This window comes from Rhinatrema bivittatum, chromosome 9 (assembly GCF_901001135.1).
Source record: "Rhinatrema bivittatum chromosome 9, aRhiBiv1.1, whole genome shotgun sequence".
Lineage (NCBI taxonomy): Eukaryota > Metazoa > Chordata > Amphibia > Gymnophiona > Rhinatrematidae > Rhinatrema > Rhinatrema bivittatum.
In genome coordinates, this window is record NC_042623.1 from 199,394,679 (window position 1) to 199,419,806 (window position 25,128).

At 41.3% G+C, this 25,128-nt stretch overlaps 1 protein-coding gene across 2 annotated transcripts in view; it reads right to left on the reverse strand.

Moving 5' to 3' along the window:
• Positions 1-25,128, reverse strand: part of XRN1 (5'-3' exoribonuclease 1) — a 205,025-nt gene that overhangs the window by 155,544 nt on the left and 24,353 nt on the right. For both annotated transcript variants that reach the window (XM_029615082.1, XM_029615083.1), the window contains 11 exons: positions 22,457-22,554; positions 18,043-18,152; positions 17,832-17,942; positions 16,650-16,735; positions 16,220-16,307; positions 15,955-16,123; positions 5,525-5,592; positions 4,528-4,662; positions 3,291-3,360; positions 2,646-2,751; positions 2,054-2,143 (listed from right to left, as the gene is read on the reverse strand). In XM_029615082.1, the coding sequence (XP_029470942.1) occupies positions 2,054-2,143; positions 2,646-2,751; positions 3,291-3,360; positions 4,528-4,662; positions 5,525-5,592; positions 15,955-16,123; positions 16,220-16,307; positions 16,650-16,735; positions 17,832-17,942; positions 18,043-18,152; positions 22,457-22,554 (1,131 nt within the window). The remainder of the gene's footprint in view (positions 1-2,053; positions 2,144-2,645; positions 2,752-3,290; positions 3,361-4,527; positions 4,663-5,524; positions 5,593-15,954; positions 16,124-16,219; positions 16,308-16,649; positions 16,736-17,831; positions 17,943-18,042; positions 18,153-22,456; positions 22,555-25,128) is intronic.

The window sequence follows — 25,128 nt, forward strand, 5'->3', positions numbered from 1 at the left end:
TTATCCACTATGACACCTAGATCTCTTTCTTGGGTTGTAGCACCTAGTATGGAACCCAACATTGTGTAATTATAGCATGGGTTATTTTTCCCTATATGCATCACCTTGCACTTATCCACATTAAATTTCATCTGCCATTTGGATGCCCAATTTTCCAGTCTCACAAGGTCTTCTTGCAATTTATCACAATCTGCTTGTGATTTAACTACTCTGAATTTTGTGTCATCTGCAAATTTGATTATCTCACTCGTCGTATTTCTTTCCAGATCATTTATAAATATATTAAAAAGTAAGGGTCCCAATACAGATCCCTGAGGCACTCCACTGCCCACTCCCTTCCACTGAGAAAATTGTCCATTTAATCCTACTCTCTGTTTCCTGTCTTTTAGTCAGTTTGCAATCCACGAAAGGACATCACCACCTATCCCATGACTTTTTACTTTTCCTAGAAGCCTCTCATGAGGAACTTTGTCAAACTCCTTCTGAAAATCCAAGTACCAGTTCACCTTTATCCACATGTTTATTAACTCCTTCAAAAAAGTGAAGCAGATTTGTGAGGCAAGACTTGCCTTGGGTAAAGCCATGCTGACTTTGTTCCATTAAACCATGTCTTTCTATATGTTCTATGATTTTGATGTTTAGAACACTTTCCATTATTTTTCCTGGCACTGAAGTCAGGCTAACCGGTCTGTAGTTTCCCGGATCGCCCCTGGAGCCCTTTTTAAATATTGGGGGTTACATTTGCTATCCTCCAGTCTTCAGGTACAATGGATGATTTTAATGATAGGTTACAAATTTTTACTAATAGGTCTGAAATTTCATTTTTTAGTTCCTTCAGAACGCTGGGGTGTATACCATCCGGTCCAGGTGATTTACTACTCTTCAGTTTGTCAATCAGGTCTACCACATCTTCTAGGTTCACTATGATTTGATTCAGTCCATCCCTTAACCATAAGGCGAGGCATCCACCATAGCTTCCTAAAAGGTTTTATGCACGTCTGCTCAACAGTCAATTCCACAGCAAAGCGGAGAAATGAAACACAATGTGCATTCTCCAAGAACTGAAAGAAACCTCTGCGCTGCATCAAGAGGTAGTAAGATCCAGGCACCCGTATGCTGTTTTCTTTCTGGTCCCTTAACCTGGCTCTCCATAATTCACTAACATTCATTAGCAATTTTACGGCAGCTGCTTTGTGCTTTTGACTGTTCCATATTCCGATGTCAACCAATCAATAGCTTAAATTAGAGGCAGGCTATAGGGCCAGGGGTTACTCATACTCTGCAAGACAGCATCATAGTAGATGTTGGCAGATTTAAAAATCAACTGGTCCATGTGTGCTCTCAAAGCAAGGAACATTTACTCTATTTCTGACAACGCTCTGTTTTGGGGTCCTAATCTATCATATGAATTAAATTATCAAATGTTTCAACAGTACAGAGTTCTATCAGCCATGTGCATCCTGGAAAAATGTGGTTCTTTCTACAATGTAATAACTTTCATTGGAATAACATAAGAATTAATCACCGAATGTTGTGCATGAGCTACCAGACCACATCTTGAAGATGCGATCTATGTGGTCTCAAAGGCTAAAAGAGAGTAGAGAACCAATGACCAGAAGTGCCAGTATTCACAAACCCCCATTACATGGAAAAATCCTGGGCTTCAGCCTTTGTTCTATTATCTGGAAAAACATCTATTACCCAAAATTTCTCTAGAACTAAAAAAAACTGTTCCTATCCATTATCCAGAAGAGACATGATCGAGACCCTTTTAAATAGAAGGTGCTCAGCTGTAAATCATATTTGGATAATTCTTATGTTGGCCCAATGAAACCTGCAAAAGATCCCAAAATTAATCATGTAAACTGGACAAAGATGATGATGCAGCATGACTTCTGCCCACTGTGCTATAAGTGAAAATACACTCAGGGGTAAACACAAAATTCTAAATGTCAAACTCTGAGAAACTGGGGAATTTTTCAAAGTCAATGTGAAGCATACTGTATCATTGCTGAAAGGTTACATATTACACAGTACATATTAACTGTCTTACCAGCTCCAAGACTGAACGCCATGGTAGTAATAGTGCAAAATCCACTGTATAGCCTGGACATAACACTCCGCCTGCCCAGCCAGAAATTCACTTAAAAACAAAACAAAAACAGACTTACAAGATGAGTTTTCCTCATATAATTCAGTTATCTAAGGCTAAACATTTATACCAAAAGATGTTAGGACAAGTCCTGGGTAAACTAACTTAGTGTCCTCCTGTTTAGGACACTCTCAGACTCATTGTTACTTCTTATAAACCCAAGCACTAGCAAGACAAATTCTTTTTTCATAGTCAAATTATGGGCAGGTCATAGCTAGCACACAATTTTGGTTGTGATATAGGGAGCCGTGAAGTGAAAATCAGAAACATTTCTGTCAGCTATAAAGGAAGAACGTTGCTAAGTCACCTAACAGAGAGGAAAAGGTCTGCTGCAAAATGCTTTCCAAACCAACCTCTGCCTGGTCATGTTTCTTCTTCTACCTGTAAAGTGGCGGTGAACATCTTATGAAGGTGCTACTATAAAATGGGGTGCATTTACTGTAGGTTTCTCTTCTGTAGGCAGAAGCAAAAGTGAACATAGTTGGAGACTCACTCTGAGACCACCTCCACACCCATCTTAGTCATATAATAAGCTCTCTTGTACTGCCTGAACTCTGTCTCAAAAAGGTCATCATCTTCAGGATCCTCGTCCAGCAGATCTGAAATAAAGGCAAGGAGCTGTGTCAAGCATGAAAATAAGAGTTGCCCACCAGGGCTGTGGCTGGCTCTGCGGCCTCCTTCTTAGACTGATTATTTTTGTGCACGTGTATCCATTTTACATATGTATATATATTTTTTTTCATATATTTGTTTTATATGCCCCTTTTATTGTATTCGCACCTCCATTTTGAAAAGCCTTCTTCTCCGAACCTACATTTCCGTTGTTCATGCTACATTCATACTTTACATTTACTAGTCTGCTGTCTGCACAGGATTCTAACGAGAGCCACACAGCACCCACTAGATTTATAGCGCTGGGCGAGGGAACAACTTTCAAAAACCTCACACTATGTACTTGGCAATGAAATAAAAATCGGAACAAAAAATGATCCTACAAAATTTTCTACATTTTACACACACACACACACACACACACACATAAGGAAGTGGAAACACAAAATAGTCTCAATGATGAAAAATTATGGGCAACAAGGTTTACACAAGACGGCACTTTCTCGAATCTATAATCTCTACTTACTTTTAGAAGTCATCCCCACATCCGCTTCAGTTTTGTCTAAAGCAGCTAAGCAAAGGGAGTCTTCCTCAGCCTATCCAATTAAAAAAAAAAAGGCATTTAACTAAAATATTAGAAAAATGACATTTTCATGAAAACAAAAACCGAAAAAAATACTTGAATCAAAAGTCAGCTATTTATGTAGAAACAAACAGCACAAATGAAGGGAAATGTTTCTGTGCTTGCAACTACTTATTAAAATGATACTGATGGGTCAATTCCAGCAGTTAGGTCTCAAAATTCTTCAGCCACATGAAGTACCTAGGGACAGTTTACTCATGACAATTTTTCCACAATTCAACAAGACAAAAGACAATCAAGGATGCCTCAGGAGATATTCAAAATCTGCCTGATTGAAATTAATTCTTATGCGCATGTTTTTGACCATCTCCAAACTCCCCCCCAAAAATTAGAACCCTTAAAATGTCCATTATTCATTCATTATCCGATTTTAAATTACTTGCCTTTGTAAACCCGTACTCAGGTACAGAAGTTAGGTCTTTTTCCCTGCGGTCTTACAATCTAAGGCCCGGATTTTAAAAAATTTACGCGTGTGATCGGCCTTATGTGCGCCGGGCCTATTTTAAAAGGCCCGGTCACGCGCGTATGTCCCGGGGCATCGGGGAGTGGACAGGCAGGGGGTGGTCCGGGGAGAGCAGGGCCAGAGGCCCTCGGCACAGCAGCCATTTGCTGCTGTGCCGGCGCGTGCTACTTGCACCTGCCTCCAGGCAGGAGCAACAGGCAAAATAAAAATTTGAGGGGGTTAGGTGAGGGAAGGCTAGGGGGGTAGGGAACGGGGGAAGGCTGCGGGCGTTGGCGCAATTGTGCACCCTCTTGTGCTCTCCGACCCCCGATTTTATAACATGCACGCAGCTGCTTGCGTATGTTATAAAATCGCGCGTCCATGCGTGCGTGCCAGGTAGCGTGCTCACATTGATGCGCGCAACTTTATAAAATCTACCCCTAAGTTAGTACCTGAGGAAAATGGAGGGAAAAGTGATTTGCCCAAGGACACAGGGGATCTGAGCCCTGGCTTTCCTAGTTCTCAGTCTGCTGCTCTAATCACTAGGTAACACCTCCATTCAAAAAAAATATTTTGTTAAAAAAAAAAAAAAGGCCTGTGGCGATGTTACTTGACTTGTTAAGTTTTCTGTTATTTATCCATGACTGCATTCCTGAGGTTTGTACTGATCAGACAGACCTGAAGTTTATTTTGCTTGTGGCTCCTCGCTTCTTCTGCTGCTTTACCTGCTGCTTCATTCAGGTATTTATTACCTATTTTGCTTTCAAACCACTTTAGGTCAACAAAGATTTCACTGAAGTGTTCCCGATCAAACTGTGAGAAGAGGTCAAAGTTACAGAAAAAAAAGCAATCTCTTCGAATACACAAGGAACTTACTGGGGTCTAAACAGTGCAGAAATATGTAATAAATGATTGAAGAACTGTACTTTATGACTTACTTGGTGGAATGTTTACAGGAGACCCCAAAATTTAGGGATTTAACAACAGCAATTATCTATTCCTAAGGTAATTCAACTGGTAGTTAAAATAAATGAGATTCTCTTTTGGTGGTTCTCATTTTAAGGCTTAATAATTCTTAACATTTTCCCATTACTATTACTCCAAATAAAACAGGGTGCTGCGGTTCCAACTGTCATCAGTAACCACGTTCCTCCCTCCAAAGTATCATATTTTTTAACAAAGCATAAACAGAGTGGACTTTAGGAAGGAGATAGTAATAAAACATGGATCATGGCAATATTAAAAAGTGCATACCTTCACTTCCAAAAAAGTGTTAAACCATAAAAAAAAAAAAAAAAAGAAACAAGAGAACCAAAACAGGAGAAGTTAATATTCACAACTATCTAGTTAAGATTACCACTTTTCATTTCAGACCAAGATCTGGACTCCTAAACACCCAATGCAAAAAATGAAGGGAATCCTGAACTGCACAGGCCATTTTCTGCTCTGTGATCATGCAACTTTTCTCAGGGCCCTTGCTGGTTTAGAAATTTGCATGAAGTATTTAAATAAATCTAAGTGTTACACATGAACCATCTCTATATAAATGGAAGCCTTCACAGTACCTATATCTCCAGGACATATCCCTCCATAGAGAAGAGGAATAGTGGGCAGCCATAAAATAAACTGTATTGCATCGCACATAGTCTGAATAGGATTTGCAAAAAGTACTTACATCTGACAACTTTATAAGATATTTCTCAAATCGTGCCAAGTTTAGATGGCCACTCTCATTTATGTAACCTTAAAGAAAATAATCGAACACAGAACTTCAGTGTATACTATAAATGTCCAAGAGATCTTTTTATAAGTGTTATGCATGCTTGCTCCATTAGCTTTCCTATACAAATGGAACAAGGTGTACAGCGCAGGAAAAGCACAGCTAAGAATGTGCAATGTGTCAACCTTCCACAACATACCTTCAAAAAGTCATCTTTTTTTGGTTCATAGAAAACTCAACTTCCTTAGCACAACCTTTATGAAACCATAGTACAAAGAAAGTGCTTGAAATATTTGTTTCTCATTTAAAAGGTCATGGAAAACTCTAAGAGAGAAATCTTGTTATACCAGTGCTACTGTGCCACTTACTTAATTTAGTTAAGCCTGGTTTTTCTTGAAACCAAGTTCTCCAAGTTCTATTTTTCCTTGTTACATGTAACTGCCTTTTCCGCACTATTGTTCAAGTTTAAGTTTATTTTGCACTCCTGTTTCATGTGAACCAGCATGATGGGACTATTGTCTTGAATGTTGGTATATAAAAAACTTAAATAAATAAATAAATAAATAAATAATAAACCTTTTAGTTTTTGTGAAACAAATTGCTCTGAATGAGAACGTGGGTCACAGTATGCCAAAGGATACTATGGCGGCTTTTGTTTACAACCTTGATGCAGTTGTAAAGATTTACACAAATGATGCAATCAACTTAGTAGCATGGGCCATGCCAGCCCCTTCAATCTTCTGATCTTTGGGGGCTGTACCACGAATACAAACTAACATTTGGGATTTCCCAGTTACCTCTTCCCCAGCCCTGATGTGGCTTCCCCAAGGTAACAATCTCTAGGAAACAATAAAACATATTGCCTGTTCCTAGACTCTTGCATCTAATGTCCACATTTTACTGACTAAAATCCCTTCTAGTAAATACTCTGTTACTGCACAGTAAAAACAGCTTAAGCTGCTTAGGAGGACTTTCATGGCTTCACATCATTTAGATTGTGAAAAATACTAGAAGCCACTATGGTCCTGCAGAAACAGATTCTTTGGAATCTGTAACCCCTTTTTACTGGAATTACACACAGAAAAATTGGTTCTTAACTGCTAATTTTCTTTCCTCGAGTTCTCACTGATCAGATGAATTGGGTTTTCTCTCTTACCAGCAGATGGAGACAAAGAATAAAAGCTTTACTGTACTACTAGTACACAAGACAGTGTGCCACCTTCAGTCGCTCACTATAATTTGTAACCAAGTTAAGAACAAACAAGTTATCCCCATTTAAGTTCAAGCTGGGGAAAAGTAAAACTAATTGGTAACTTCAATTCCAGCTGGAGAACCCTCTCCAACAAGAGGAATTTTAACACCAAAACAAAACCAGTCATCTGACCTATATACACCCAGAGACAAGAGTGGTCTTCATAAATTTAGTGTGGGATTCTGGACTGATTTGTGGGACTCAAGGAAAGAAAATTAGCAGGTAAGAATCAAATTTTCCTTCCTTTTTGTCCCCCACATGAGTCCATATGAATGGGATACACCAAAGCTTCCCTAAACTGGGTGGGAACCCGAAAGACCCGCTAGTAGCTCTCTCTCACCAAACCCTTCTGAGCCTGGAGCCCAAACAAGCAGCTTGTAATAATTGGCAAAGAAGACCAAGTTACCGTCTTGCAGTTCTCTGCAGCAACACCAACTGGCATTCAGCCCAAGACACAGTTTGTGCTCTAGTGGAATCAGCCCGATGGCCTAGTGGGACCTATAGCCCCTTGCAAATATAGGTAGAGGCTATTGCCTCCTTAATCCATCTGGCAATAGAGGCCTTTGTTACCTTCTCCCCTTTATTACGATCACTGAATAACACAAACAAATGATCTGACTTATGAAAACTGTTTGTGACCTTCAACTAGCGCATGGGAGCTCTACACATACACAAAACAGGAAGCTCTCTGGCATGCACTAAAGAATCCAAACTCTGAAAAGCAGGCAATTCCACGGACTGGGTCAAATGGAAAGAAGGTACCACCATCGGCAAAAAATAAAGATAGCACCGTTCGAATGGAAACCCGATCCTTCGAAAACTGAAGGAAGGGATCCCTGCATGACAAAAGCCTATAATTCTGGAATATGTCTGTGAGCAAATAGATACCAACAATGCCATCTTTGAGGAAAGTTCCTTCAAAGAAGCCCTTTTCAATGGTTCAAAAGGGAGCTTACACACCACTTTCAAAACCAAATTAAGATTTCACAGTGTTACAACCCACCAAATTGGATAACACAAATGCTGCACTCCCTTGAGAAATTTCAATACATCCGGGTGCAAGGCAGGTGAAGATTCCTGCATTTTCCCTCTTTAAAGGCCAATGCCACCACTTGTACCTTGAGAGAGCTCACATGAATCTCTCTGCAGAAAGGATAGGATCTGCAGAACCAAAGCCCAAAAGCAGGGCAATCCCAGTCTTATACCAGGACTCAAATGTCATCTAAACTCGCATGTACACCAGAGAAGTCACAGATTCCTAGCTTGAAGCAAGGTCATGTCTCTCAACCGTCTCCTCTCAAAAGTCAGGCCGTGAGACAAAAGCAGTCCACCTGTTCCAAGAAAACTGGACTCCGACATAGCAGACTAGGAATACAACTGAGTCTTAAGGAACCCTCTAATTTGAGGTTCACCAAGTCTGCAAACCATGGATGTCTAGGCCACTCCAGAGCCTCCAGAATCACCGTTTCTAAATGTTTTTCTATGCACCCAATTAACCTGCCTAACTAAAGGCCAAGGAGGAAACATGTAAAGTAGGTTCTCTTGAGGCCATGGCCGGGAAAGCATGTCAAGGTCCTCTGACTGCCTCCTGTCTTCAGCTAAAGAACCATGGAGCCTTGGCAGTCAGTCCTGTTGCCATCAAATCCGACTGGGGAACTCCCCAAGTGGCCTCGATGAGCAAAACTACTTTTTCCACCAACTCCCACTCTCTGGGGGTCCAGAGTGTGCCTGCTCAGAAAATTCGCTTGCACATTCTACTCCCGCCACATGAGATGCTGATGAGACCTTTAGATATCTCTCTGCCCAATGGAATATTCCCAACATCTGAGGAAATTGCCGGGCACTTGGTGCCTCTTTGCTGTTGCATTGTTGGACAAGTCCTTCACTGATTTGTGCCAAACCAACAGAAGGAAAAACACCAATGCTTTCCTGATCGCTCTTCTTTCAAAATGATCGATGAACCACAAGGCTTCTGACACCAACCACAAGCCTTGTGCCACCTGCCCCTGACAAGTGGCTCCATAGCCTTTTAAACTGGCATCTGTAGTTACTAGACCCGATCCAGAACCTCCAGTTCCACATCTTTGAAAAGGCTGCCCCATGACAGCTACCAGGAAGACCAGCTCTGCCTCCCCAGACAGGAATAACTAACCTCAAAATCCTCCGACTGGGGATTCCACTGTGACAGAAAAGCACTCTAACGGTCTCAAGTGAGCAAACGCCCAAGGAACCAGGTCTACTGTAGACGTCATGGAGCCTAGGACTTAGAAATAATCCCAGACCTTGGGGGATTCCTCAAGCGTAACAAGAGATGGATCTGACCCTGCAATTTAAGAATCCTGTCTGCTGTAAGGAACACCTTGCCTACATTTGTCTGCAAACACGCTTCCAGGTATTCCAGACTCCATGATGGAAGGAGCTTGCTCTTGGTAAAATTTATAACCGCATCCCAAAGTCTGCAACAGATGTATCACCTTGCAAATTGACTGTTGGCAAATGTTCCTTGACTTCACTTGCATAAGCCAGTATCCAAATAGGGGTGAACTAGGATACCCTCCTTGTGCAAGGTCACAGCCACTATATCACCATCACCTTGGAAAACATGTGAGGTGCAATTGCTAGTCCAAATGGAAGCACCTGAAACCAAAAATGCTTTCCTAACACCGTAAACCTAAGGAACGTCTGATGATCTCTCTGAATGGGAATGTGAAGGTAGGCCTCCAACAGTAACTTCCCCTTCCTGACTGCAGTGATCACCAAGTGAAGAGTTTCCATTCAAAAGTGGGGCATCTGTAAGGATGCATTCATCTTCTTCAGGTCCAGAATGGGCCGAAACGTGTCCTCCTTTTTGGGTACCACAAAGTAAATGGTATATCTTCTCTGACCTATTTCTGCCTCTGCAATTGAAACCACCGCCACCAACAGCAAAAGCTGGTCTAATGTGGATCAGACTGGGCCTTTTTCACCTCTGAGGCATAAGGAGAGCCAATGAAGGCCTTGACCACCTGATGAGCAAATTCTAAAGTGTAGCCATCCTACATGATGACAAGGACCCACATGTCCATCGTTATCGTGGTCCAATCTGTCTGCAAGCGGGTCAACCGCCCATCTATGCTTACACACAGAGCGTGGACCAATTGAATCTCATTGAATTCCTTTATGGATGGTTTTGAGTGACAGTGAATATGGTATAGTGAGTATTATTGTGTATTGATAAAGGCATTTAAATGTATTGTGGATGTATGCAATATTTTACATTTTTGTATTTTTTCTGATGTGTAAATTTAAATAAAGTAATTGTGTTTGCTAAATTAGTTAAACGTATGAATTCCTGTAAATATTCACACTCAATTGTGTCATTAGGATTTGATTTATAATTGTACTCCCTTAAGTACTCCTGAACTGGCACCTGAACTTTCACAAGTTTTATGGTTCCCCTGAAAGGACTGGGATCTGCCTGCATGCTACAGTTGTGAGGAGGAACTTTTCCCAGGACGATAACGTCTGGCTTCCCTGACCTTCTGCCTGCTGAGGAAGAACTTCTGGCCCCTTTTGGGCTTATCTTTTGACAACTTATGAGACTTCGACTCTCTAAGATGTTTTACCAACTGTTTCAAATCGTCTCCAAATAAGCAACTTTCCTTTAAACGGGAGACTGCCTAGTTGCAATTTGGACCACACAACAGTCACCTAGTTACGCAGCCAGAGAAGTCTCTTAGCAGAAATCACTGAACCATATTTCTAGCTGAAGTATGAAGTAAATCATACAAGGCACTATCTATAAAGGCCAGACCAGCTTCCAGGTGTTCTGCCTCCTTCTCAGAAAGTGATTCCTCAGAGTCTGCCACTGGAATCTGTTGCATCCAGAGTAAACAAGCACAGACCAAGAAGCTACTACAAACTGCTGCCCAGATCTCCAAAGCTGAAACCTCAAACATCTTTTTAAGATGAACTTCATCTTCCAATCTTGGGAATCCTTAAGGGCTGCACAGCTCTCAATCAGTAAAGTGGTCGTCTTAGTAACTGCCAAAGCTAAGGCATCCACCTTAGGCAACTTTAAGAGCTCCAAAGCATCCTCCAGCAATGGATACAGCTTTGCCATGGCCCTGCCCACTATTAAGCTGGATCCTGGAGGATCCCATTTCCTAAACATCAGGGACTTAACCAGTCAATGGAAGGGAAAGGCCTTAGCGGGGGCCCCTGAGCCCCTGTAATAAGGGATCCTCCTCATCATGCTCCAATACCACCAAAGACTCCTTTATCCCAAGTTCTGACGGGACTTAAGAAATCATACGGTGCAACACCTCTCTTCTAAAGAGACTGACCACTTTTGGGTCATCCCCCTCTGCAAAGGGACCTCAGCCTCCTCCAAGGATTCCTCAACCTTGTCCCATCCCCTGGGTAGTCATCCAACAGACCCTCTTCCATGCCACCCTCAAGCTCCCGACTCCAGATCCAAATCTAGTTCTGGAATTCGCTTCCTCTTGTTCAGCCAGGATGGAACCACAGACCCTCCCCGAGGGGGGTCGCTCTCAAAAAAAGGACCTTTGCATCGTCCCCCTGAAGAGCTCTTTTCTCCAAATGTTTTCCACCAGCTCTTTTCCTAATTAGAAAGGCCCTTATGAATCAACACCACAAACTCAGGTGAAAATAATTAATCACTTTCCAAATCCTCATCTAGAAATTGAAGAACACCCACAGAAGCTTTATAGCAGAAGTCCCTGCTATAGGGGATAATTGAGGAAGAGTAGCAGCCCCCCTCCCCCCTGCACTGTGGGAGGGGAGCCCAAAATGGATGTATTTCCTGCGCTGCGAGACTCCTCAGAACTGCTGGTCTCTGCCCCATGTGATTTCTGCTTCTCCGCAGCTGAATTTCTCCCCCTCCGCAGGAGGCTTCTTACAGCCCTCTCCGCCATCCGCAAAGGCCACACACAACCCCGAAGCCAGCCCCTTAGACCTGCAGTTCCTGCAGGCAAGGCACCGCTTCCTGCACTCAGCAGGAATGGACATCTCCTGAGCAGCCTGCCATAAATAACCATGACCACTGAAGGCTCTGAGGCCCACTGCAGGATGCTCCATCGGATCCCCTTAGTACCTCAGACATTGACTGCACCTTTTTTTTTTTTTTTTTAAGTTTACCTTGGAAAGAGGACCCAGAGAATGTCCAGGGGGAGATGAGAGCAGGGAATGAAGAAGCCAGACCACTGGCTATGAAATCCCTCTTCATGACAGGCACCAGCCAAACAAGGGCCGCAGACCCTCTGCTCACTCCTATTCAAACAAGAGGATGGGCCCAAACCCAGGACCCCTGGGAGCAATTTGATCCTAAGATCCAACTGCAGTTTTTGCACCTTCACCTTCTGCTGGAGACAGACAATACTGAACAACTGCAGGTGGCACACTGTCTTACTTACCAGCAGTACAGTAAAGCTTTTCTTCTGTCGCTCCATCTGCTGGTAGGGGAGAAAAATCCAGTTGTCTGGACTGATTTGGGGGATAAGGAGGAATATTTTTTTTTTTTTAGCCCTCTTTTTAATTGATACTCAAGGCAGTTTACAGCTTTATTAGAATTCAGGTACAATAAAAGCCTCTTCCCCAAAGAGCTCACAATCTACATGGATGTGTGAAGAAATTGGGAGCTAAAGTGATTTGCACAGGGTCATAAAGCACGACAATGGGAAGATCTGGTTTCCCTGTTTCTCAGCCCGCTGCTCTAACTCCTAGGCCATTCCTTCAAAACTCAGTGACCAGGAAAGAAAGCCCAGATGAGCAGTGACATCACATCTCAAAGAGGAACCCATAAGGTCTCCAAAGCTTATGGATAGTATCTTATTTGGGAAATTCTTATGCTGACTCAATAAGAGGTATAAATAAACAAAACACATATGGGTAAAACAGGTATTTCCAAATAGCACATCATATACCTGTATAAAATTTAAATGTTTATTACAAAATATTAAAATACAATAATCATAACATCCCACTGTATTCACAATCATAATATATCAATAACACACATACCTCCACTCATTCACACTGACAAATGTATTGCAACATTATTAACAATTTTATATTGCAACAATATCACTTTCCAAAAACACAACCTTATACAATAGATCTTCACATATACATTCCTGAAACAATGTTACAAATCTACTAACCACACAAATGGATTTAATCAACACTCCAATCCAAAACTTGATAATATATTTCTCTCTTTTCTTCTTCTATATATTCCCAACCTAATCAATGCTCCAGTCCACAAAATTGGTGATGTATTCCTATCTCTTTTCTTCTTCTATATATTCCCGACAAAGGACCCTTGCTTCACCAACAATTTCATCAGGGGATTTGCGATAGATACATAGGAAATCACCATATTTTCATGCTGTAACATGTCAAGTTTTACTCCATAACTCCACTATCCAACTGTGTGCTATAATTCCTACTGTGCCAGTAAAAGTCGCACTTCAGTAATCCTTTAATACTGAATCTACAAAACATATAAAAGCCACAATCCTTCAAATGCACATTACATAGGAATATTTAATAATAAAGATTAGAAACTAAAAATATCTACTTATCCCAGTCACTTTTAACCCATAAACTTACTATCATCAAATATCACAAACAATACATCGTCTTTAACTCTTTAAACCCCACATCGGAACTTAACTACAGCCGCCAATCCTCAACGGTTTTCTAATTAGCTTTTTTAAGCTAATATGCCTTCCACCATAAGAGCTCTCCCCCTCTAATCCCTAAAATCTTAAAAATGCATCCTTCCACTCACCTCAGATTCCTGTTGGAATACCTTACTTTTGAAATCTACTCGTAATCGCACTCATTTTGCCTTCCTTTGGCTCCGGATACACACCCTTCTTCCACAATATCTAACTGCATAACGTAAGAATGCAAAACATAACATCAAAACACACGACAAGACCACCATTACTTAAAAATAAACTCATTCCACAATTGTTACTCACCAAAACCCAGAAAACTTAGCTTTTATAAAACTTCACTTCAGACCTGGGGTTTCAGAAAAACACCACGGCTGCGCACAACAAAACTCACGTCTCTTATATACACCCACAAGTAATGATGCCCTACACACGATCAACTATCAACCAATTAATTCAAATAAGAATCAACCTCTAATTAGCCATATGTACACACTCCACTCTATATCCTGATTCAACCCTTCTGGTTCTACCATACCCCAATTAAAAATGTACCGCTGTTCCTTTTGCAACAATATTCACTAGACATTATCTCCCCAATTCAATTGCACTCTGTAAAGTACACAAAATCTCAAATCCTGCACAACGTGACCCGCTGTTCTCCAATGTTGTACCAATGGTGCATTTTCCTTTTTAATACGAATATTACTGAGGTTCTCCAATATCCTCACCTTAATAGAATGTTTTGTTTGCCCAATGTAAAAAAAAACTTACATGGACAAATAATTAGATAAATTACCTGGGTAGTTTGACAATCAAATCTGCCTGGTAATTGATATGCCTGACCCATTGATGGAACCTGTATTGAAGTTGTTTCATAAACATACGGGCACATAATACAATTACCATATTTATATTGACCTATCTGTTCCATCCGTTCTCATACTACAGGAATAATGGTGGATGTCAACATATTATGCAAAACCGGTTTCTTTTAAATGCAAAAATTGGTGGATATTGAAAAATCCTTTCACTCTCCAAAATTGACCAATGCTGATAAATTATAGACTTAATACCATTTAAAAGATGAGAAAAAGGTAACGTACAAACCATCCTAGTAAGAGGAACCTTACTACCAGTTAATGAAAGGTTGTCCCGGTTAGCGTACAATGCTCTCTGAAATGCTTTCCTAATAATCTTCTGTTTATAACCCCATGCTGACAATCTATCTGACAATTCCTGTGCCTTTATTCTATATTCTATAGAATATTCTATATTCTAGGGCATAGGCGACACAACCTCAAAAACTGACTAATGGATTGGAATATGGGAATATATAGAAGAAGAAAAGAGATAGGAATATATTATCAATTTTTGGATTGGAGTGCTGATTAAATCCATTTGTGTGGTTAGTAGATTAGTAACATTGTTTCAGGAATGAATATGTTAAGATCTATTGCATAAGGTTATGTTTTTGGAAAGTGATATTGTTACAATATGAAATTCTTTAATAATGTTGCAATACATTTGTTAGTGTGAATGGTTTTAAATTAAGAATGAATGGATGTGTGTAAGTTGTTGATGTATTATGATTGTGATTACAGTGAGATGTTATGATTATTGTATTTTAATATTTTGTAATAAACATTTAAATCTTTATACGGGTATATGATGTGCTATCAATAAAAGGTATCCCAATTTGCAAAAAACTAGCCAGGGTTCTGCATTCCAATTCTACAATTTATTGTGAGAGTCTCTTTTAAAGTGCCAATGTCTCATTTCTATTTCTAACTGATGTTCATAACAAAAATGCTATTTTTGTAACTAAAAACGGTGGCATTTATCCTTGGATTCTGTTTTTAATGCCGCAAAATAAAAACTGGAGGAAAATAATGCAGTAACATTTTAAACAAAAGAATTCTCCAGCTGCTAGAGAGCATATATTACATGTAACACTGTCAATATACAGAGTGCTGCCCAGGTCACAATATACAATTTTAAGGTCTCCTGCCGGAAGTGTTTATCATCTCTCATTAAAGTATGGGAAGCAACAGAGTCTCACAGTGATGGCGGAAAGGAAGAAATTAAGTGGACAGAAGTCTTCAAAACCTTTGACCACTGCCTGTGAAAATGTTCTTTTAAGCTGCGCACATTATCAAGCTGCCGACACACTAAAGCTTTAATAACTATGAATAAACAAGAGCTGCCTGTGTAGCACTGTTGTCTGCCGTGACCTCCTCCACGGCAAGGAGGAAAGCTAGTGAGCTGCAAATTGATAGAAAAGAACAAAGGCAATCTCTCTCCTGACAGGCAGCCAAATATTCACCAGCCGTCACGTCTCAGCAACAACTACAGAGATGAGAAACAGGAGAACTACAGGAAGGATTCTAACATAGCACTAATATAATCATTGTAACCTCATGTCTTCTAGCAACCGTAAAATGACTCACCTCCAAGTTCTGGCAAGACACTGATGTACGTCTTGTACAACAGAGGCAAAGCATTGTGGTTAATATGCAAGTGAGGTAGATGAGGAATGAAATCATTGCCTACAAGAAACCCCATCAGTATCCAGTCATCGATTATACTTTCAATGTCATATTTAAAAGAAATCTTATCCTATTTAAAAAAAAAAAAAAGGAGAAAATATATGTTACAGGCCAACCTAAACTGTTGAAAGTCAAAGCTTCTACTCAGGACTCTAGTGATACTTACTTTTAATGATGAGAATTCATAGTCGACATATTCTCTCATTAAAGATAAGTGAAGGAGGTGAAATGTAGTTTCTTCAGGTGCAGACACTCTGTGAAGCATTCAAAACATGCAACATTTATTTGTAAATAAATAAATGCAAGAATCAGAACTCCTGGCATAGCCTACAGCATGGTGGCTTACTTCTCTTCTGTAAAGTTGTACCATACAGCAAAACAAATGTGGCTGTTGTTTCTAATACAATGAAGATAAAGACATTTCAGTGTCATATCACCCACTGAGTTTGCAAGTGCATAAATAAGGGATAGGATTCAGGAATGCTTTCTGAATTCGCCAAGTTAACCTGCTTCTTTATCAGTGAGTAATCAGCCAGTTATGACCCTTTCCGACATGATGAAATGCCAATATTACAGATTTCTCAATCACAGTTTACCTTTTCTGAGATTTTCTGCCACCAAATCGAACCTCTTCTCGTAAGAGAGAGAAATGGGATTCATGACTCGTTAAACCCAGCATGATCTGTTGAAAGAAAGAGTTGACATGGATAAGTGTGTTTCTTCTTCATTACACAGCAGACAAAACTAGTCTTCTATTTCATCTATCTGTACAACAAAAAAGCATTTTCCTTGGTGAAACTTCTGACAACCTCCAATGTGGCTTTTGACATCATATAGCAGGATACTTCAAAAGACAAGCCGTCTTTCATACAATGATGGCATGAGCTGGGCAAGTCTCTTTATGGGTACTGGATTGTGTGCTGTAGTTTTATTATTTATACAATTACAAAAGGACTTTACAGTCATGTAGGGTGATATGTAGTCAGGAATACACAACAAATATAACCTTCTGTTATTCTTGACAGAGAAGAAAATTGATGCCAACTTTATTCCCAATAAGCTACATCTAATTTACAAAATCCCCTATTCAGTATTAATGGTAGAGTAGCTTGACGATGGTAGGTGGCACTGCGATGAGAATCTGGCTCCTGATTAAATCTGCAGGTTGGCCTGTGGATTGGTAGCAGCATTACTGGAATTGGCCCTTCCTGTCAGGCATGGTCTATATTTGGCATGGAAATACTGGGTCTGTCAAGCAAATTTTAATGAACTTGGACTCTGACAAACCTTTTCCATTACTTAGCTGCATTTATAGGATCATCAAGGGGAAGGCAGCATTGAAAATATGGGAGGAAAATGCACATAACACACATTGGGCCTTATTAAAAATGGACTTTTCGCCATTCTGTGCCTATGGACAAAATCTTTATTAAATAAGGCCCATTGAGTTTGGATCTTAAAATCAATTTTTCATCCCCCTTGCTTCCTTCCAGGAAAATGTTTTTAAGATCTAGACTACTGTCTGAAATCCTCAATCCTAAACATTTTGTTATAACACTCCAAGGTATTCAGGTTATAAGCAGTCAACATTGCAGCAATAACTGAGTTTAAATTTGGTTCTAAATATTTCTAAATCATTACCTTGACTAACATTTGGTATAATGAAACAAACATCTATATGTTTTGTATTTATTAAATTTAAGTTTGGCCAATTCTGTAATTTGGTTCAGTATTAATTATTACCCACAGCTGTTTCTAGTCCACAATCATGAACGTACCAAGTCAGCATCTAGACCGTATAGACAATGTCTCATGTTTGGATCATGATCTGGTTTCGTTTTCTCCGATCTGATAAATTCCATGATTTTGTGCTCTCCTTCTCCCGGAGTCTGTAAATGCAGATAGAGATCTAAAGCAAAGTACCAGCAGTGCAGAGTAGCACATCACACACAAAAAAAAACAACCACCTAGCAGCAAGAACATACTAACCTCATGGCCTGACAAATAGATGGTTACTCCCTGCCAAGACTTGTCAGTGGAAATCTTCAGACTTACAAAATATTTCAGATGCTCATGCAACCTAGCCATGAATTCAGTCCCTTGGAAGGAAAGAAAGCTTCAGTTATTATTGGTGACTCATACTGTTCAAGAAACGTCTTAAAATGCTTTTTATGTACCGTGTACTGAGAAGTATTCAATAAAGGAGATAGAAAAAAAATAGAAGCAAAGTGCTGGAAGGCATAAAAAAAAGTCAAAATGAAATCACTCATGTTTTTTCATGAAAAATTGACTTTTAATGCACTGTTATAGTAGAAATACTACACAACTGGCTCCAAGAGGAATTATATTTGAAAAACTATGGCATGAAGGATAGAATAACCATTGCAAACCTCAAACAGGTAGTATCAGCCTCTGAAAGTGGTTCTCTGAACACAAACTTGACTCTTGGATTTTCTACTGTGAAATCCATTTTACTGCACATAGCAAGGTCTAGTAGACCGAGATCAGGGAGTTCATGCTGGGTCTCTCCTGAAAGAAAGGTCTTCACCCTGCATCCCATTACTACAACTTGAAATTACAGAGGGCCATTATAAAGGCACTTCCATTCACAAACAAGCTGTCACCTTCAAACATCCTTGGAAAAACTGTCATGCAGAAATGTTTTACCAAAAATGAACTAGGCTGGAAGGAAGTAGTGCATTCTGTGCAGAAAGGGGGGTCATTTTGTAGGAATTAAAAAATTGTTTCTTTCCTCGAGTCCACCGCACCAGTCCAGACAGATGGATATTATTCCCTTACTAGCAGATGGAGATGGTGAATAAAAGTTCTGCTGTACATTAGGTACTTAAGCAACTCTGCCACCCGCAGTCTTTCAGTAAATCTGTAACAAAGCTAAAAACAAACTCCCCTATACTTCAAAAGCAGGGGTAACACACCAATGTCGGTGAGCAACAAGAATAGCCCTCAATACACCTCTACCGAGAGGGACTAGTGTCAGAAAAAAACAAGAACAATCTCAGATACACAGACAAGCGATCTTCAAAACAGGTGATATTCTGGACTGGTCTTGTGACGTCAAGGAAAGAAAATTAGCAGCTGAGAAGCACATTTTTCCTTCCTTATTGCCTCCCAAACCAATCCAGATGGATGGGATGTACCCCATGCCACCTAGACTGGGCAGGAATCCGAAAGACCCACTCACACCACACTCGCTCCAAATACAGCCATGCCTGGCCCCTGAGCATCCGATGTATAATGCTTTAATAAGGTACTGTTTTGTAAGAAAGACCAAGTTGCTACTTAACAACTCTTGCAGGGGAACCAGCTGACCCTCGGCCCAAGAAGCTGCTTGAGCCCTAAAAGAATGAGCCCTGAGGCCTACAGGCACTTCTAACCCTGCAGAAATGTCTACTGATGCATTCGCCTCCTGAATCCATTTAGCAATAGTTATCTCAGATATCTTCTGGCCTTTATGCAACTTTAGAACACACAAAGATGATTCAACCCCCACAAACCATTCGGTACCTTCAAGTTATTTCAAAAGAGCTCTGCAAACATTTAAACAAAGATCCTGAGATACTGCATCAGAACTGGACCTAAGCTTCCTAAAAGCAGGCAACTCAATCTACTGAGAATCATGAAAAGCCAAAACCACCTCAGGTAAAACAGGTAGCACTCTGCAAATAAGATACCCTTTCCTGCAAAAACTGCAGGAAAGGGTTCCTGCAAAAACTGCAGGAAAGGGTTCCTGCAAGACAAGGCCTGCAACTCAAAAATGCGTCTCAACAAACATATAGCCACCAAAATCACGGACTTCAGAATGAGATCCTTCAAATCTGCCTTCCACAAGAGTTCAATTGGAGGTTTACACAAGGCCTTCAAAACCAAATTGCCACTCTAAGGTGGAACCAAGCCCCAAGTCAGAGGATGCAAACGCTGCACTCCTTTCAAAAATCTCATCACCTCCAAATGCGAGACTATGGTAGATCTGTGCACCTACCCTCTGTAATAGGGCAATGCTGCCATTTGTACCTTAAGAGAGTTCAAAGCTAGTGCAAAAAGGAATAGCTTATACGAATGGATGCTGGGCAGGGAGGGAATCTGGACTGCTAATACCAGGACTCGCACATCCTGGCATGAAACTAAGTAGTAATCACTGCCTCTGAGTTGTCTTTCATCCTCAACCATTTCCTTTCAAGAGCCAGGCTATGAGACAAAAGTGATTCAACTAATCCAAGCAAACAGGACCTGACAAAGAAGACTGGGAATCCAGCCTGCCCTAGCCACAATGGACCTTCCACCTTGAGACTTAGCAGTTCTGCAAATGATGAGTGCCTTGGCCATTCCAGAGCCAGTAGAACCATCTAGACATGATACTTTTCCATCCAACGCAGCAACCTGCCTATCAGAGGCCAAGGAAGAAAAAATGTAAAGCCAAAGCTTCCATGGCTGAGATAGAGCATCCAGAACTTCTGAACCTGACTCCCATCTCTGACTGAAAAACCTAGGGATTTTGGTGCTCCACCTTGTCACCAGCAAATCCAGTTGAAAAGTACCCCACCTGGACCTAATGCAAGTGAATACCTTCTCTGCCAGCTCCACCTCCCCATCATGTGCCTACTCAAAAACTCCGGCTGCACATTTTTCAAGCTGGCAACATGAGATGCAGCCAAAGCTGTTATGTTTTGCTCTGACCACAGCATTAGCATTCCTGCTTCCAAAATCACTGTCAATTTCTTGGTTCCTCCCTGCCTCTTTAAGTACACTACTGCTTTGTCTGGCAAAACTCTCATTGCCTGGTCTCTGACCAGAGAGTGAAAACATACCAGGGCATTCATGAAAGCCCTTGTCTTTAAACAGATGGATCAGGAATATTTCTAGCTATCCAATACCTAGAGCTATTTGCTCCTGGCAGATGGCTCCCCATCCATGGTCACTTTTACACAATCCAGAATTTCCAACCCTATGCCCTTGGACAGATCGTCCTATGAGAATCACCAGGAAAAAAAAACTCTCTGTCTCCACCCCCCCCTCCCCCCTCCGAAGAGACAACCTGATTCCGAAGTCCTGTGAATGAAGATTCCATCAGAAGAAAAGAGTCCTCTGCAATCAGGTCGAGTATGGATGCCATCAGCCCCAGAACCTGCAAATAATCCCATACTATGGGACACTTCAGATGCAGCAACTGATAAACCTGGTCTTGCAGTTTCAAGAATCTTTCCACCATGTGAAATACATTTCCCACCTGAGTCTCGAAGTGAGCCCCTAGATATTCCAGGCTTTGGGAAGGCTCAAGCTTGCTCTTTGCCAAAATGACCACCCAGCCAAGTCTCTGCAACGGGAGAACCACTCTGCTAACTGAACGGTGGCATCTACTCCAATCATGCTCTCAGCCAGGCTGTGCCACGGCTTTCACTTTTTATTTTTTGTAACTCATAAGGTATAAATCCCAAAGAAACAAACAAGAGAAAAAGATACTTCCAAGAAGGCCAAGAGGAGGCTTCCACAGTGAGAAAAAGGCAAGGAGAGACAAGGACTGGGAATGAGGGAACCAATACCATTGGTTATCAATCCCTCCTCAGTACCAAGGCACAAAAACTAGCAAGGGTCACAGTCCCCCTGCTCAACCTTACTCTACCAGGAGAATGCCCCACCTAAGAGGACCTAACACCCCTGGGAGCAGTCTTCCTCAAAACATCTGCCTACAAGATGGGCACCCTCTACCATCTGCTGGGGAGAGAACACGGATGGCACAGTAGCTTAAGTACTAAGAGTAGAGCAGAAGTTTTTTTCTCTGTTTCCATCTGCTGGTAGGGAAGAAAAACCCATCTGTCTGGACTGTTCTGAGGGTCAAGGAAAGGAATGTTCTATAAAGTGAGCTTTAGTAACAAGACCCAGGTAGACAGAACAAACAACCAGTCCAAATCTCTTCAGGGAAGTATGTGGGCACTCACATGAACGAATGATTTATTAAGGAAAACTTACCTTGTTAAATCACAATAGTCTTATCTTAATTACATTTTCAAATATTAGATACATTTTTTTTACCCTAAGCATCTAAGCAATTTTCTAGATAAGGATGCTGATGAGTCACAGTATCTTGACCTGATGGATACTCCAGTTATTAAGCAGCTTAAGTGATTAATAGTCTAGCCTCCAGTGATGTTATTTTTGTCTGTTTTTTTTTCCTTCTTGAGATTATCAATTCCATCTTACTCTTTTTCTGTAGGATCTCCTTGCTATGTTGAGGACTTATTAGCCAGCAACTAAAATAACTTGTACTAGGGATTATTGCTTTTTCTTTTGGCTTATGTTCTGAATATGTTGCTCTCTTTTCTTGTATAAGTACTGATTGCTCGTATTTACTATTGTTAATTGGTAAAGAACATTCTAAAAATCTTACCTGGAGTAATGCAGTTGGAATCAAATCTGGCTTCTGTAGGAAGAACCTCTCCTTTTTCTAAGGCCTTGTTGATTTTGTCCTCCGCTTCCTTTGCTGACCTAGAAAAAAAAGAAACATTCGTTCAGTTCTCTGCATTTATTCTGGTATTTTTTTTTTTGTCACTCAGACTCCTCTATGGGATTCTCCTCTCACAGGGGCTGATGGAATACCGTGCGCTGCAGCTAGCGCATGACTCAACACGCTATTGGACACACGTTTTGGACGTGTGTCCATAACCCTGATGCAATACGGAGATTAGTGCATCCAAAATGCCCATCCAAACCGCCGCATAGCTAACAGCACTCATCACTTGTGAGTTCCATGTAGATGAGGCTATTAGCTAATACCCATGTTGCAAAACGTTTCCCACACGGCCAATGCGCCCATTGCAATGCGGCAAATTTTATGTCATCCCAGGGCTGACGTAAAGGTATGCCGCACTCAAGGGCTCATTAATAAAAACAAAAAATCCTGATTTCTGTGATTCCTCCTATTAGTATCATTCTGATAAAAAGAAAAAAAAAAATAAAGTCTCGAGTAAAAAAAAAATAAATCCTGGATCCAAGCCATGTATCTTGTGCTTGTATATTGTGCCAGTAGTGGGAGAAAAGGGGCGCTCAAATTGAGTATCGATTTTCCCAACCCGCACAGACAGCCACCTCTCCTGCGTGCCCAAAGCTGAGGAGGTGCTGGGGATGCACAGTTTTCCCTAGCACCTCCTTTTTTGTGCGACCTCTTTTAAATATTGCATCCTGCACCCAGGAAAGGTGGCTGGGCGCACATTAGGAAAATGCGCGCTCACTACTGAGCACCTGTTTTCTATGACCAAATACTGCATTGGCCCCACAATGTGAATAATGAATGTGCAGGCTCTGCGGCTTCCAAATCAAAATTTCCAAAGCGCATCAGCCCTGTCCACAGACTAAGACATTATAGGCAAACGAGTCCAACAATCATTAAGGATTGCCTGAAAACCAGTTTGTGGCCACTTGAGGACTGAGGTTTGCATTCCAGGGGGTCTCAAGGCTTTCACTAGAAAAGTGAGGCTGTTGCATGGCAGCATTAAACTTGTTTCTAATGAAAGCTGAAAATGTAACTAACTTCCATAGCATTCCTAGTCTCTGCTAGTCCCAAAGGTGGAGTGTCCAGGAGTGCCCTTTGAAAAGAGAAGAAGCCGAACAGAATGGGGACAATAATCAAACTGCCTGTGCCATTACAAACCCTGCAGGGTTTGCAATTTTCACCTGCAGTGTTTACACACAGGTAGCTTTGCTTTTGATTATTGCCCAACAAACATTACTCAAAGATATTTGTGCCTGCTTTGTCTGTGGACAATTTTTCTATCAGAAACAACATGCCTAAAGTTTGAATAATCAAACCTACGTGCATTGTTCCTCTCTGCCCCCGGGAACAGAAAAAATCCTGCAACACACACTTCCAGTTCACCAATCCCAAGCAGGAGCAGAACCGTTAAATTGTGAAAATTTGATTGCAGATAAACCAAAGAAGTATTGAATGAGCGAACTCTCCATTATCTCCATGCTGAAAAACAGGGACAGGATTTTGGACTGATCCATGGTACTACAGGAATGAAAATTAGCAGGTAAGAACCAATTTTCCTTTCCCTGTACATACCCGGATCAGTCCAGACTCCTGGGATGTACCAGAGCTCTCCTAAATAGGGTGGAACCTTGAGAGTCCCGCTTGGATCACACCTTCGCCAAAGTCAACAGAGCCTGGGGCCTGGACATCTAACCGATAATGTCTAGCAAAGATGTGCAAAGATTTCCAAGAAGCCGCCCTACAAATTTCATGTGGCGAAACTTGATGACACTCCGCTCACGAGGTTGCTTGCGAGCAGGTAGAATGTGCCCGAAGACCGCCCGGAAGCGGCCGGCCATGAAGCAGGAATGCAGAACCAATAGCCTCTTTCAACCAGCGGGCTATCGTAGCCTTAGATATGCCTTATGCCCTTTCCTGGGGCAACTCCACAACACAAAGAGATGGTCCGACAAACGGAATGCATTTGTAACCTCCAGATAACGCAACAGAACCCGACACACATCAAGCTTCCTCAGATTTTTAGACTGGGAATCAGAGTGGTCCAAATTCAGAAAAGATGGGAGTTCCACCGACTGATTCAAATGAAAAGATGACACCACCTTTGGGAAAAATGACGGAACCGTCCACAAAGAGATTCCCGCATCTGAAATTCTCAAAAAGGGCTCCCTGCAGGATAGCACCTGAAGCTCAGACACCCGGCGAACTGAGGAAATAGCCACAAGAAAAACTACTTTCATCATCAGATCCTTTAGCGTTGCTCTCTTCAGAGGCTCAAAAAGTGCCACACAAAGAGCCTTGAGGACCAGATTTAGGCTCCACGATGGACAGGGATCCTTGACTGGAGGACGTAAATGCTTCGCACCTCAGAGAAAACATCACATCCGGATGCGCGGCTAAGGCTACACCGTGTATCTTACCACGAAGAATATAGAGGGCCGCTACCTGCACCATAAGAGAGCTGCATGATAAACCTTTCGCAAGACCTGCTTGCAAGGACAAAATATCAGACACCAACGCCTGAGTAGGGTCTACCTTATGTTCTACACACCAAGACTCAAAAATTCTCCACA